The 14,090-nt window shown below is 42.8% G+C and overlaps 1 protein-coding gene across 1 annotated transcript in view; it reads left to right on the forward strand.

Annotated features, from left to right (window-relative positions):
• The first annotated feature begins 11,978 nt into the window (after positions 1 to 11,978).
• The window catches only part of clpp (caseinolytic mitochondrial matrix peptidase proteolytic subunit), a 76,133-nt gene continuing 74,021 nt past the window's right edge, over positions 11,979 to 14,090 (forward strand). Inside the window, 1 exon segment of the mRNA XM_088317533.1 lies at positions 11,979 to 12,285. Within this exon segment, the coding sequence (XP_088173659.1) occupies positions 12,268 to 12,285 (18 nt within the window). The 5' untranslated portion in view covers positions 11,979 to 12,267.

Below are 14,090 nucleotides of genomic sequence, written 5' to 3' on the forward strand. Positions count from 1 at the left end.
TTAAATCCATCGCTTGCAGCAAAGGTGGAGAAGCCATGCGCAGCGAACTGAGGCCCATTATCCGTAATCAAAGTCTCAGGCACTCCGTGACGGGCAAACATGGATTTAAGATGCACAGTGATGTCAGCAGACTTTGTGAGGGAAAGGTTTGCTACTTTCACATACCTGGAATAGTAGTCAACGACCACCAAGTACAATTTCCCTACCAAAGTGAACAGGTCCGCCCCGAGCTTTTGCCAAGGTCTCTCCGGGAGTTCTGAGGGCATGAGTGGTTCAATGTGATTTGTGCGCTCTTTAATGCCCGTTCTACATTTCTGGACTAGCTCGTTGAGTTGTTGACTTAGGCCTGGCCACCACACACTTTGTCTAGCGTGCTCCCGGCACTTCACTACTCCCTGTTGACCCTCATGTAGCTTAGCAAGGACATCGTTCCGCATCGTTTACGGAATTACTAGCCTGATCCCCTTTAACAGGAGACCATCGTGGACGGTAAGAAAGGCACGTTCTGCCCAGTACAGCTTCAGGACACCGCTACAGGAATTGTTGTCAGTCCAGCCCTCCTGGCACAGTTTCATGACAGCAGAGCACACACTGTCAGCTTTAAGGTTCTCTCTGAGAACGTCCATGTAGGTCGCGCTCACTGGAAGATCGTCAATGATGCTGTCTACATAGATATTTGTGCTCTCCATGAGCTCGTTGTCTGCGCGTGTTGTTTCTGCATGCAATGGCGCACGTGACAGAGTGTCAGTTGTCCACAGGTTCTTTCCGGCAAGATGAGACATTGTGTATGAGTATCCCATGAGCCTCATCCTGAAGCGCTGTATGCGTGGTGGGAGAGTGTCCAAGGCTTGAGCACCTAGGAGACTCAGCAGAGGCTTGTGATCGGTCTCCAATCCAAAGTGATGTCATAACAGGAAATCTCTAAAGCGTTCACATGCCCAAGTGAGTGCAAGGGCCTCCTTTTCAACCTGTGCGTACCTCTGTTCTACAGCTGTGAGAGAACGCGATGCGTAGGCGACAGGTCTCCATTCATCGCTCCACTTTTGCAGAAGCACTGCTCCCAACCCAAAGGAAGACGCGTCCGCCGACACCTTAGTCTCCTTGTTCGAGTCATATAGCGCCAGCACAGGCGTGGAAGAGAGCTCCTCTTTCAGTCTATTGAAAACTTGGAGTTGGTCAGCTCCCCAGACCCAACAGTTCTTCTTCGAGAGCAGGTCCCTGAGCGCTTTATCCTTCTCTGCCAGCTGCGGCACAAACCTTCCCAGCTGGTTCACTGTTAGGTTGAAGATATATTTTATCCCATATTTTACTCTATTAGTCTTGCAAAAGAATTGTTCCACAGCGTGACCTATGTTTGACCATATGGATGAGAAGACTTCACAGAGAAGCGGATGCCTGAAGACTGGATCAACGTCTGCAACATCAAAGGAGGTGTGCCGAGACACACCTCTGAAACAAAAGGACTGAGACTTTAGTACCAGAGCAATAAAAGGGCATATCTGCCTTTTCAATCAGTGGATGACTGCCATTGATGTCTGTCTTTCCTCTTGTGTCTGAGATGTTTACATGTTCCTGCTGGTGCTCCCCCCTTCATTCCTTAAGTGCAAATACATTGTATTGTTAGGGACTTCCCTAATAAAATAGAGGGCTCAGCGGAGTGTGCGCCAGAACGAAGTTGGAGATGTAACTGAGCACACCTCCGTTCGTTCTCCTCGCGAGTAAAAGATCAACTCTTGTCTTCCTTCCATTCATTTAGCCTATGTTCAGTGAATGCTTAGGTGATTGAACCTGACATTCACCATGCCTAGGAAGCTGCGCAACTCACTGACATCTCTCTGACAGCTGACGTTTTGGCTGGATCGGACTTCACTCCCTTGTCTGAGATGATGTGGCCCAGGAATTTCACTTCTTGGACTGAGATTTCACACTTCTCAAGGTTGAGTGTCATTCCAGCATCCACCATCTTCTTTAGAACGGCATGAAGTCGAGAATCATGCTCCTCCTGTGTGGTCCAACATACAAGCAGATCATCCATCCCAAATCAGTTCGTTATGCAGAGCACCATACTCACAGTGTTCTGACAATGTGTACAAAGCAGTCAAAAAGGAATCCACACTTTCGGTTTCCCCTTGCTTCCTCATATTAATGCGTGCTCTTTTGTATATCACGTTCTTGGAAACAATGAAGAAGGCATGGAAAGCATTCCTTACCGCGTCGTACTGCCTCTCACGCGCGTAAGACAGGTTCAGTCCTTTCAAAATGTCGTCCGCCTCGTCGCCCATACAGTATATTAGCGTGTTCACCTGATTTTCCTGGGAAGATGAGTGAAGGTTGCTGGCCTGCCGAAACCTCTCGAACCTCCTAATCCATCTCTCCCAGTCCTGGGGTTTGTTGAAGTCGAACTGCTCCGGCGGTTGAATGCTGAACATCGCACCACCACAGCTGCCTCCTGTATCCCCGACGCAGAAGCACGTTGGCCGCTTCGCGAACACGGCTCGTCTTGTTCTCCGTCCATCACGTCCACCGTTTCCAATAAACTCAGAACTTTATAAACTTACTCTGGACACTCGCCTGTAGCCACTTCTGACACCATGTTGTGTTTTTCAAACTTCAAATGAGGATGCAACTACAGCGAGGTCCAATACTGCAGGATTTATTGACGTTCACTTTAACTCGGCATTCACTGAACTAACTGATCCCCGTAGCGCCCGCCCATTGCACCCGACAGTGCCAATGGACCATACCACAACATAAGAGGGTGTTTGGGTTAAACCATCACCATACAGTGCATACAAACAGATCGCGCCACAAAAAGATTTGTTAAAAAGAATCATTCACCGAATAATTTTGTGATTTCTTTTGTGAAGAATCGTTCACTCACCTAATCCTTTTGTGAACGGGAAGTGACGACACGAATCATTCACTGACCGAATCCTTTTGTGAACGGGGAAGTGACGACACAAATCGTTTACTCACCGAATCCTTTTGTGAACGGGAAGAGACGACAGGTTGCGTTCTCTGACTGAGTTGGTGAAGGGCAGTACGCCCCCGCCTGACGCTGACTGCGGGTGCTGATTGGTTGTTCACGAAGATTCACGAGTGAGTGACGGCTGAGTTCAAAATACCAGAGGAAAGTTACTTCGATGACAACTTTTTATACGCTCGTCCAAAGCCCATTTGACTACACGTCTGGTTGTTAAATTAGGTTTATTGAACACAAATAAAATTCATCATCCAGGCGCACACAGCTCAAGTCAAAATCACCACCTTCTCCACATCAAATGCGTTGCTCGGTGGGAATTTGCCCCCAATCTATGCGTTGGCATTGATGTACTATAATCACGTCAGGCAAATAGTCGTATTCTTGTTCGCTGATAATGCACTGGACTTCCCAAAAAAAAAACTGAATAAAACACTCCAAAATAAGTTGCGATGTAAAATTTAAAACCAGCATCATTATAATCATGATTATAATAATGGTGATTAAATACCCACAGCAATAATAATCGCAGTAGACACTATTCCTACATATGTAAACATTTGTTATTTTGGAGGACATAACACACGGCCGTCACGCGCGTGTGTTCTTTTTTTCACGCGTTGCGAAGTGCAGGCTGTCAAATGAAGCAGATGACTGCATGTCTGGTTGTTAAACTGTTGCGCTGAATTAAAAATGAGAATTAAAAAAAAATAAAGTTTTTAAATAAAAGTGCAATTTAATGGTAAAAAGGATTTTGATGATTGCACCACTTAATAGTTGCAGTAGACAGAGAGGATAATATTGAAGTGCTCATATGTGCTAGTTGAAATGTATTGGAATAAATGTTTTCAAATGAAGATGTCCCCTATACCAATGTCATCTCCCAGCTGCTGCAGACCGGGGCGCCTCATCACGATCTGCGAGGGACAGTAAGTTTGTCATTCACTCTTATTTGTTTTCATGCGCTTGCCACTTGCTCCCGGTACTTGGACGGACTTAGCGTTAGCCGTTAGCTTGCAGAAACGGATGCCAATGAAAGCTTGTCGCGAGCACGAAATTAGTGCTGTGGGTGAGTGGTTCCTTCCTTGGCGAATCGTGAATCATTCACAACAAAACAGCATGCACTGACTGAACTGGTATACTGCACGGAGTTCTCATTCGCGTGAACCAGAAACGGCAGCGACACGTTCACTCACTGAATCGTTGGCGAACGGGAAATTACGTCACAGATTGCTTCGTAAACGCCAAGAGCGTGGCAGTATGTTCAGTAAATCATGTTTACATCTAACATTGGCTGCTGGTTGGGTGTTTGTGAAGATGACCAAAAAAAATAAAATAAAAAATAAAACGTTCACTGAAAAGATTTGTTCTTTTTGAAAGAATTATTCGCGAACGACACAACACTACTACCCACACATGCGCAAAGAAGAAAGCAAAATGGCCGTCAGCGATTCGTCCCGTTGCAAGTTGCAACAGCTCAGGTAGAGCATCTTCACAGCATGTAAAATAAACTACATATACAATAATGCCTCGTTTATCGAGGGGGATACGTTCCAAAAATAACCCGCGATGGGTGAAATCCGCGAAGTCGTCAGCTTTATTTTTTTTAAATTAATTTACAATGCATTTGATATGATGCATTGGTGTGGTTTGTTTGTGCGTGTAGATGGGAAGTTGTGGTCCTGCAGTGCCACCTCGTGACATTGCTGCGTTCGTTTTAAGTGTGTTATTTCTCTCTCTCTCTCTCTCTCTCAATCTCTCTCTCTATTTATATTATCTTTTTTTTTTATTCAACTTTGAGACGTGTTCACATATGTTGACAGAGGAGCGGTAAAAAAAGCAATCTATATATACACACACTAGGTATGGAGCATTAATTAAATTCTTTGGGGGGGAAAGAATTGACATTGTGATTTTTCGTTATTTTACATTGTCTGTTGCTCAGAATCTCGATGTGTATCCCCAGCTAAGGCAAGATAGCTGTCGGAACTGTTAAGTAGCGCACTTGGAGAGTGGAATAAGGTACGGCAGTGTATAAAATGTTAAATATATTAAAAATGCAAATTAATAGTTGGATGGCAAATTGAAATGGTGTCATTTGATTCATTTATATTGTTCATTCCTTTGTATTGAGTTGATAGGCGCTGTAAGAGCCAGTTCTTATTTTGCAACATTTTATTTTAGGAATTTATGTTCGGAATTTACCAAGATTCATGTTTAGTGCTTATAGGTAAACTGTGGGATTTAGAATTTAGAATTTACTGTGTTGTAAATAATGGTGCAGTTAATTTGATAATTCTGATTTGTAATAGACTGCGCATGCACGTGTGGCGAGATACGCCCTGTGCATACAGAGGAAGAGTAGACGATGTGCTTGTCGTGTTCTTCAGTGGAACAAAATAAACGTGGGACAACTGCGAATTTGTCGGTGGCTTTTACTTGTCTTTGCTACACATCACATACAAAGCAACAGCACATGCGCAATATATCCTGTCCGTTCCGTAACCAAAGATCAGTTGTAGACTAGATGAATCAGTCCGATGTACAGCACTGTCGTTCACAAAACAAAACAATACACCACAGTGCTGGTAGTCGTGGAAGGGAAACAGCTTTTGACCGTTCCCTTAGCGTTCTCATAGTTCAAGTAGATCTTATCCATTTGTTGTGCTGAATGACATTGCTCACTGTATTGGGTTGTGGAACTTTTAATACAAGAAGACAAAAGAGTTCCTTTGGGTCCGTGTGAGTACTTGAATGAAAGTGAAAGCTGTGGAAAAAATGATGTGCCGCTACGGACGAGTCAGAACGACATTCGACTGCCCGCACTGATTAACGAAGCTTACGAGAAAAGCGAATTTCTGCAGTTACAGGAGCATTGTGTTTACATTATTGATATGTGAATTATTTGTGAAACTACTATTACAATTTGTGTTTTTCTGTAGGTGCAGAATGCTGAACATGCTTGTTTAAAACCCGTTTGAAACTCTCTGCGTCCTTATTCGAAATCCAAGGGGCTGGTACACAGAGCACAATACCACTGTAAAAAAAAAATCAGCGCGGCCGCGATAGGTGAAGCGTGATATAGCGAGGGATTACTGTAGTTAATATTCGGAGAAATCAAAACCCTGGGAAGAAACAATACTCTTGGTTTAAACCGAATGGTGCTGCTCGTTCTAGAATTGACTACTGGCTTGCAGCAGATACGCTTAAGGAATTTATTTTGAAAGCCTAAATGGCTAAAGCACATTTAACGGATCACTGTATAATTAAAATGACTTTAAACACAATATATAGGTAAAAGAAAAGCAAAGGTTACTGGAAAAAAATAATTCTAACCTACAAAAAAAACAAACAAATTTTTTTTATAACAAAAGAAATTATAACAGAAATTGAAAATGTCAACATAATTCATTTTTATAAAAGTGGGAATACGTTAAATACAGAATTAGACAATTGTGGATTAAAACTAGCAAAATATTAAACAATGAAAGAAAAAAGTTTGAAAGCAATTTTCTTTGGGAGATTAGTCCATGTTGTGGCAAACCTGATCCGACTGGCGCAGATAAAGAAAAATAATTGCTTCTACAAACCAAACTTGATGACAACTTCCTTAAGAGAGCCGAGGGTGCTCGGCTCTCTTAACGAATGTCCATGAACCTTTTGTCCTCCATGGACATTTCTGCCTTTTCTTCATATGATTTTTCTGGAAAGTCGTGATTAAAGTTGTTTCATGAGATCTGAATTCACTACTGAAACCTGCTGACTGTGAATCACTGGAGGTGACAGGGTCGCTGTCCGGCCGAGGCCGGAAGCGGAGGGTGAACTCTAAAAACGCTGACCACGAGAAGAAGTTTCGACCAGATGTTTATTGGGACCGACAGAGAACAATCAATCCACATCAATACTATGATGTGAACTAGGCAGGGGTATAAATCTAGGCAGATATCTATACTTACAACCGTCGCGAATGGCGGGAACAAAAACGCTGGTAGACGATGTCACACCAGAAAAGAAAAACGATAGTTAACTTAACCTCTCGCACGGCCAGCTCGTCTTTCAAGGCGGAGCTCAGGCCCCTCCTGAACACGTTCGCAGGGCGCAGTCGTCGAAGCCGCTCTCCGCTGCCTTGATGCGGAAGGCGATGGAGTAATCCGCTACCGATCGCGATCCCTGGGTGCAGTCCAAAAGCTCGAACCCTGCCTCTTTTCCCCTGACCGGGTGGTGGAACACTCGCTGGAACTCCGAAAGGAAAACGGGGAACGAGGACCGAATTTCCGGACGAGTGATGCTCACGGCCATAGCCCACGCGCTGGCTTGGCCAGTCAGGAGGCTCATCATGAACGCTACTTTAGCGCTATCGTGGGAATACGTGAGGGGCTGCTGATCAAAGATCAGCCGGCAATGGTGTACGAAGGGGCCGCAAAGGCTCACCGCCGTAACGGGCAGGATGCGGCAGGCTGGGTTCTCTAGTAGCGAACCCCGGGTAAGGCGTTCGCACCGGAAGCGAACAAGGGGTTTAAACGGCCGTCATAGTTCTCGAGGCGCTGAACCAAATGCCCAATCGCTTCGCGCAGGGAGGCGAGCTCGGAACCCTGCTGTCCTACCAGGCGTCCTTGATTGGCCACAGCCGCAAAAATCTTTTCGCGGTCAGCAGAGTCCATGGTCGGATTATTCTGACAGGGTCGCTGTCCGGCCGAGGCCGGAAGCGGAGGGTGAACTCTAAAAACGCTGACCACGAGAAGAAGTTCGACCAGATGTTTATTGGGACCGACAGAGAACAATCAATCCACATCAATACTATGATGTGAACTAGGCAGGGGTATAAATCTAGGCAGATATCTATACTTACAACCGTCGCGGACGGCGGGAACAAAAACGCTGGTAGACGATGTCACACCAGAAAAGAAAAACGATAGTTAACTTAAAGCGCTTGCACAGCAAGGAAAATCTACAAAACGAGAAATGGCTTACCACAAAAGGATAAGGGAAGTCCAAATAACGAGAACAAGAACGAAAAGCGAGCCGAAAGATAGCTGAAGAAATAATCACAAATAACGCAACAATCAAGACACGGAATAACATGGGCAAATCAAGAGCATGAAGCATGAGCATGAGCATCGCAATATATATAATAATCCGACGCCGAGAGATCCTCGGCGGCGGCTTAAGTAGTCAGTGGATAATTAACGTGATGGGCATCAGCTGCGTGGCTTGTGGCGCGTCTCTCCCTGCCTGGTGACGTGCGACGGGACGCGCGAGGAGGGAACGCCCACTTGCTGAAACGAAAACAGACGGATCATGACAGGAGGCTGATCAGCGGTGCCATTGCAAGTATTCAGAAGTCCATTAACCACCCGTTCTAATCTAGTTTGATCAGCATATGGACTGTTGTCTCTGCTGTTGATTGCCTTCCATGGTTCCATGGTTTGAGGAGCGTTTGTTCCAATCAGAAAGTCAGTATTTGAATCAATATGGGTCAATTTCACCTCCTTTAGGAAGTCCCATTCCTTCACCGATTCTGATGTTGGAATTTGCTCTTTTGTTACAGGTATCTCATCTTGGGCGTATACTGCTGGCAGCTTTATGAATTCATTTTTTTTAAGATTGGAAACTACAAGGCCGAGATTTTTTCCACAGTCGTCGTCTTCTCCTGCCCAAGGGTTTTCAATAGAATTCTCGTTTTCCTTCCATTGACATTTAGTCGTCTTTGCAGAGCAGTTGTGCAAAACGTTGCTGTGCCACCTGGATCCAGAAAGGCGTATGTTTGTACACAAGTATTGATGTTTGACATTTTCACCTTAACAGGAACTATGGCGAGTGTCTGAGTGTCACCGGCTCCGATATGAAGGTGCTTTTCTAAAGACACAAGAGCACTGGCTACTGTTGGCGTCTTGTCTGTACCTGCGGCTGGTGTCTCATGTTTGTCGTCTGTCTTTGTCCTTTCAATGGTGTAGCATTGTAGGATGCTTCAATGTGCAGATTTTGCAGGTAAGTCTTTTTCTGCAGTCCTTGCTAATGTGACCTTTGTTCATGCAGCCAAAACAGATTCCATTTGTTTTGAAGAACTCAACTTTCTCATCCCTCTTTTTGTTACTCAGTTCTTTGCAGTCTCCAATTGCATGGTTCCTTTTACAGCAGACATACTTTTCTGGATGCGAGGTCTGGGGCTTGACCTTGAGCCGATTCCTCGGTTACCATATTCCCTCAGTCCCAAGCAGTCCTTTGATTTAAGCAACTGCCAGTTCAAAACCTTCCTTTGGTAGGCTGATGCAACAAGAATATCACTTCCACAGTGTCTCTATAAAAGTATTTTTGCTTTTCCATATCCTTGTGCTGGTGGCATATGAATACAGCTTTGTACAAGTATTTTTGGTTGACCATCAATGTATTGGTCCAAAAAGAATAATTAATCACGAGCATTGTCCATTTTGCTTTCAATGCAGTGCTCAAAGGTGCGTATAAATGTATGGTAATGCAGGGGCTCTCCCTTAAAAATTGTGAGCTCCTTTGCAGGTAAATTGGAAAGTATCTGCTCTTTAATTAGTATTTCGGTTATTTTGTTTTGCTTTTGCATTTTTTTAATAGCTCTGGACTGAATTCAGTTGGTTTCTTTATCAGCCTGGCATTGGTGGGTTTGCTGTGTGTGGGCAATGGTGTTTGAGGCCTGGTTCCGTTAAAACAATCAAATGGTTGTGGTTGCCCACCTGTTTTTCCACTCTGCTCATCATCATCATCATCATCCTCAGCTCGTGGGGAATATCGAGTCTCACTCCAGGAGGCGGCGTGAGGTTAGCACGGAGTGCCAATAGCTGATCTGTGGATCTGTCTCCGAGTTACGTCTCCGGACACAGTCGCACAAAAGATAGCCACCAACAGCAGCAAAACTACCACAAGTTGGATATCCATTGCTGCAATGAGGTAAAATAAATAAGTTAAATCGGTGAGCCGGAGCAACTGAACCATGCTGCCACTCGCGCAGCGCCGGAAGTTGATAAGGACAACGTAACAGTACGACACAAACACTTAAATGACATACACGAACAGGAATTTACCATCACAAAATGCCGTCAAATACGCAAACTGGATACACTCATTGACAAACTCACACCAACAGAACGTAGCATATTAACAAAATCAGTCAATATGCCATCACAGCCAGAAATATACCACATGGCGATTTCATTTTGGCAATGGAGTTAACATGTGAAAAATAGAAAACCAAGGACAAAAAATATCACCATGACATTCGATAGCAGGTATTTTGAAAACAACCAAAACACCACCCAGCAATATCACTAAGCAGGAAGCAAAGGCCATTAAAACATTATCAAATAACAAAAACATCAGAATTAGTCCTAGAGTCCGACTCCTGGTTGGTTAAGAATTATGGCACAGTTATCACGCCTGCATCGCAAGTGTGAATTGGCGTTTTGTACGCGTAGCGGAGAGAAACTGCAAGCGTAAAACCTATTTTGTGCGTACGCGTGGAGGGTATTATACACGCGAAACACATTTTTGTATGCAATATTTGACATTTCGCTTACGTAATTGTGTCATAAACTAACACCATATACACTTTACCAAAGGGGTACAGCCACAATCAGACCCATCTCATCTGAGAAGGGTATGCGCGGCTTGCAGCGACATTGGCGCTCACCAGTGCCTCGATGAGCGGAAGTGTCTCTACTAGGCGGTTTGTCGTCTTCAAAATTAGAAAATGGAGTCACAGGTAAGTCACGTTGTAATGCAAGATTATCTGGAAAATAGAGTTTATATAAAGATTATATTTAGTTATGTTAACTCGTATATGTATATGTGTGTGTGTGTATATGATTAATAGATTTTGTGTTGTGTCTATCTCTGAACTGTGAACTGGTACTGCTGGCTGAAAAGTTTAAAAGAGGTATATTGTAAGCTTCAAAGAAAGGCTGAAAGAGCGGGTTGAAAGACTTCGGAAGGCAATGCAGTCTGAAAATGTTTTAAATATGCTTTAGTGTTTGTGTGTGGCTGTGTTTGTAGTTTTGCCTGTTCAATAAAGTGTTTTATATGACTGTTTGTCATGTTTATTTTTGCACCATCTATCATGCAAAGTCGACTGCTGTACGGTGGCTCCGCTCTGATTTACAACAGTCGCTGTACTTAAATGCACCAATGTTGGTCAAGACATTGGAGAATAAAAGATGAATGCTTAAGATATAGTAACTTTCTTTTTCACAAATCACAAGCAACTGATGTATTGTAGATTTACAGATGATGCAAAGTAAGACCACTGGCCTTAAGAAAATACATTTATGTGTTTATTGAACCTTAATGGACGATCGTATACATGTCTACTTGTTGATCTTTGAAACATGTATATAGAACAGGGGTGGGCAAACTTTTTGATTGGCGGGCCATGATGGGTTCTAAAATTTGACAGAGGCGCCGGACGAGGAGCACGCATGGAGTGTTTTGGTAACCTCACCTCATCTGAGAAATATAATACATTTAATTTTAATTGAAAGTGAACAAAAGCATTACAACAATATATCTGTCTTTGAAAAAACACAGTATTTAGAAAATAAAACATCAACAAGGTTTAGTCATTGAATTTGTATCAAGTTCGGCGGGCCGGATTAAAACGTGTAACGGGCCGCATGTGGCCCCGGGCCGTAGTTTGTCCATGGCTAATATAGAGATATCGTATTTTTATTTTATTTTTAGGTTACATTGTAAGACTCTCATTGGCTGCCATTAAAAAGGTGACTCGAGTTAATTCTACTTTAAAACCATACATTTAAATATTTGTATATCGGAGTATGCAAACATTCGCTGAAAACACTTAATTTGAAAGCTAAAAGCTGCCGAGAAGTACTCACGCTGATCGAGTTACCCGTATTGTGAGCGTCGAGGTTGCCGCACGCCGCCCACACCCTGAGGGAGACAGTCACAGGGTTTATAGAGAATGAAACGAAACGTATTGCTTAAGACGTCACGGGTCACGTGTTTTTCTCCAGACTGAACCGAGCGTCGGAACAGTGTTCCGATGGAAGTTTATTTCCGGGTTTGAAGCGTGCGCCGGAGCTTAGGTTTCTGAGTGCCCGGTGAGCGTCGAGGTCGCCGCGGTCACGCCGCGCACTACCCGTTGGAGAATGTCTCGTCTTGCTGGCTTTGACATACCATTTCCACTCCAGGAGGGGGCGTTAATCTCGTAAAGGGCTGTTGAAGCAGTCTTAAAAAGAGAAGAATATGTGTCTGCCGTGTAACTGCTGGCCGCATTTGGAGTTGAGTCCATATTTTCCGGAATTATGAGCGTGCTTTTCACGGTTAGTACTGCTGTTCACCATTACAATGCAAAATGAATACATAAACATAGGTATTCGCTAATGCCTGTCTACCGCGATATTAATCACTCGGCGCGAGTTAATGGTTCATTGTGTTTCGAAAGTACAGTTGATCCACGTTTCTCCAAAGACGAAACATTTTAAAACCAAGGACGCTCAAATGAGAACCAAGGCATTAAAATGTCATAACATAGCGACAGTTTGAACGGCATTCGACTCATCTTAAAGCTATTGTGCGATTTTTGTACCCGACACCACCCAGGAAATTATAACTGGACAAGTCCTGTAGTTGAGCGGAACCCCTGGCGTATTATACATCTATGCTTAGCAAATGAATGTCAAAGTCAAGTTAATAAACAGGCGGCACGATGGCCTCACAGTTCAGAGTTAAAAGGTTTCCGGTGTCGGTACTATTTTTTTTAAATTATTTTTTTTCTATAACCTTTATTCTCACCACACTCTCAATGCAATACAATATACAAAACTCTCCTTGGGGAAAAACATTTGTGTTTGTGCATAAAGTTCGTTGAAGTCCAGTCAAGAAAACAACAACAAAGAAAATATGAACAGAATAGAACAGCAAGGCAGTCTCAATGTCATTATAAGCCATTAACCATCAGTGTTCTTCATGTATTATACTTCCAAAAATAAATATTTTAATAAATCTTCACATATCTTCTCGAGGTCAATTTTCCAGTCCTTCAAGAGTGACAAGGAAGCAAAATCTGACAGTAATTCCATTTTAAATAAATAAAGGAATGGTGGGCGTTCTATTTTGCCATTTACATTTCTGTAAGTGTAATTTACCCATAATTATTGCAATATTGCAAAGCTTTAAAAGTATTTTTATTGGTAATTAGACTGCACCATGAAGAATTTGTTCCAAATTTAGTTGTTGTACTTTATCCATTTTAGTTTGCGTCCAGCTAATAACATAATTCCCAAACGACTTTGTCTTGTAACAGGAGGAAAAAAAGATCTACAGGAGAAAAAAAAGATGTTCCAATGTTTCCTCCTCTCGAGAACAAAAGCCACATGACCCCACCTCAAACCCAAATCGCTTTCTCAACATTGTCGTTACTGGGTAGTAACTACATAGAATTTAAAATTTCATTTCTTTTATTTTTGGAGGCATTGGCCATTTCAAAAAACCCAAATGCAAATAATCCTTTGTAATTTTCATTGTTATACATTTTAGCACTTGTTTCAAAACCACAAAATAGTTTAAAAAAAAAAAAAAGGTAAACATTTTTATTATTACATTTTTTGTCATTAAGATAAATGTGATTTAGTTCAATGCTTGGTAACACGATCTCTGGGGATTTCGGGGTGGGGGGGTTGACTAATTAGCAGGGGGCGTGAGGAAGACGGTCTGTGTAGTCTCAACAATGTAGAGCGTAGTGTCGAATGCTGCTTTTATGAAACAAACCAAAAGTTTCTGTGTTCTAAAAAAAAAAAAAAGAAACCTCGCACGTCCTGCAATGTGACTATTGCACATGCACACATCGCAATCGCGATGATCAAACCGCATATCGTGCAGGCCTTTTTCGAAATCACATTTTAAAAGTAACTCAAAACCCCAAACTTGTTTGAAAATATTTTTGGGGGATGTGAAACCATAAAGAATCTGGTTTGCCTAGAAAATCCTGTTAATTGCAAAAAAAACAATCACAGATTCAAAGTCTATTGTTTTTAAACCTCCTTTGTAGGGCTGAAAAAAAAAAACTAATTGCGATTTTTCAGACCAATATTGCGATTGCGATTCAATTTGAGGTTTTTGTATTTTA

The sequence above is a fragment of the Idiotropiscis lumnitzeri genome, chromosome 15, assembly GCF_059441095.1.
Source record: "Idiotropiscis lumnitzeri isolate Australia: NSW breed Sydney's pygmy pipehorse chromosome 15, RoL_Ilum_1.0, whole genome shotgun sequence".
Lineage (NCBI taxonomy): Eukaryota > Metazoa > Chordata > Actinopteri > Syngnathiformes > Syngnathidae > Idiotropiscis > Idiotropiscis lumnitzeri.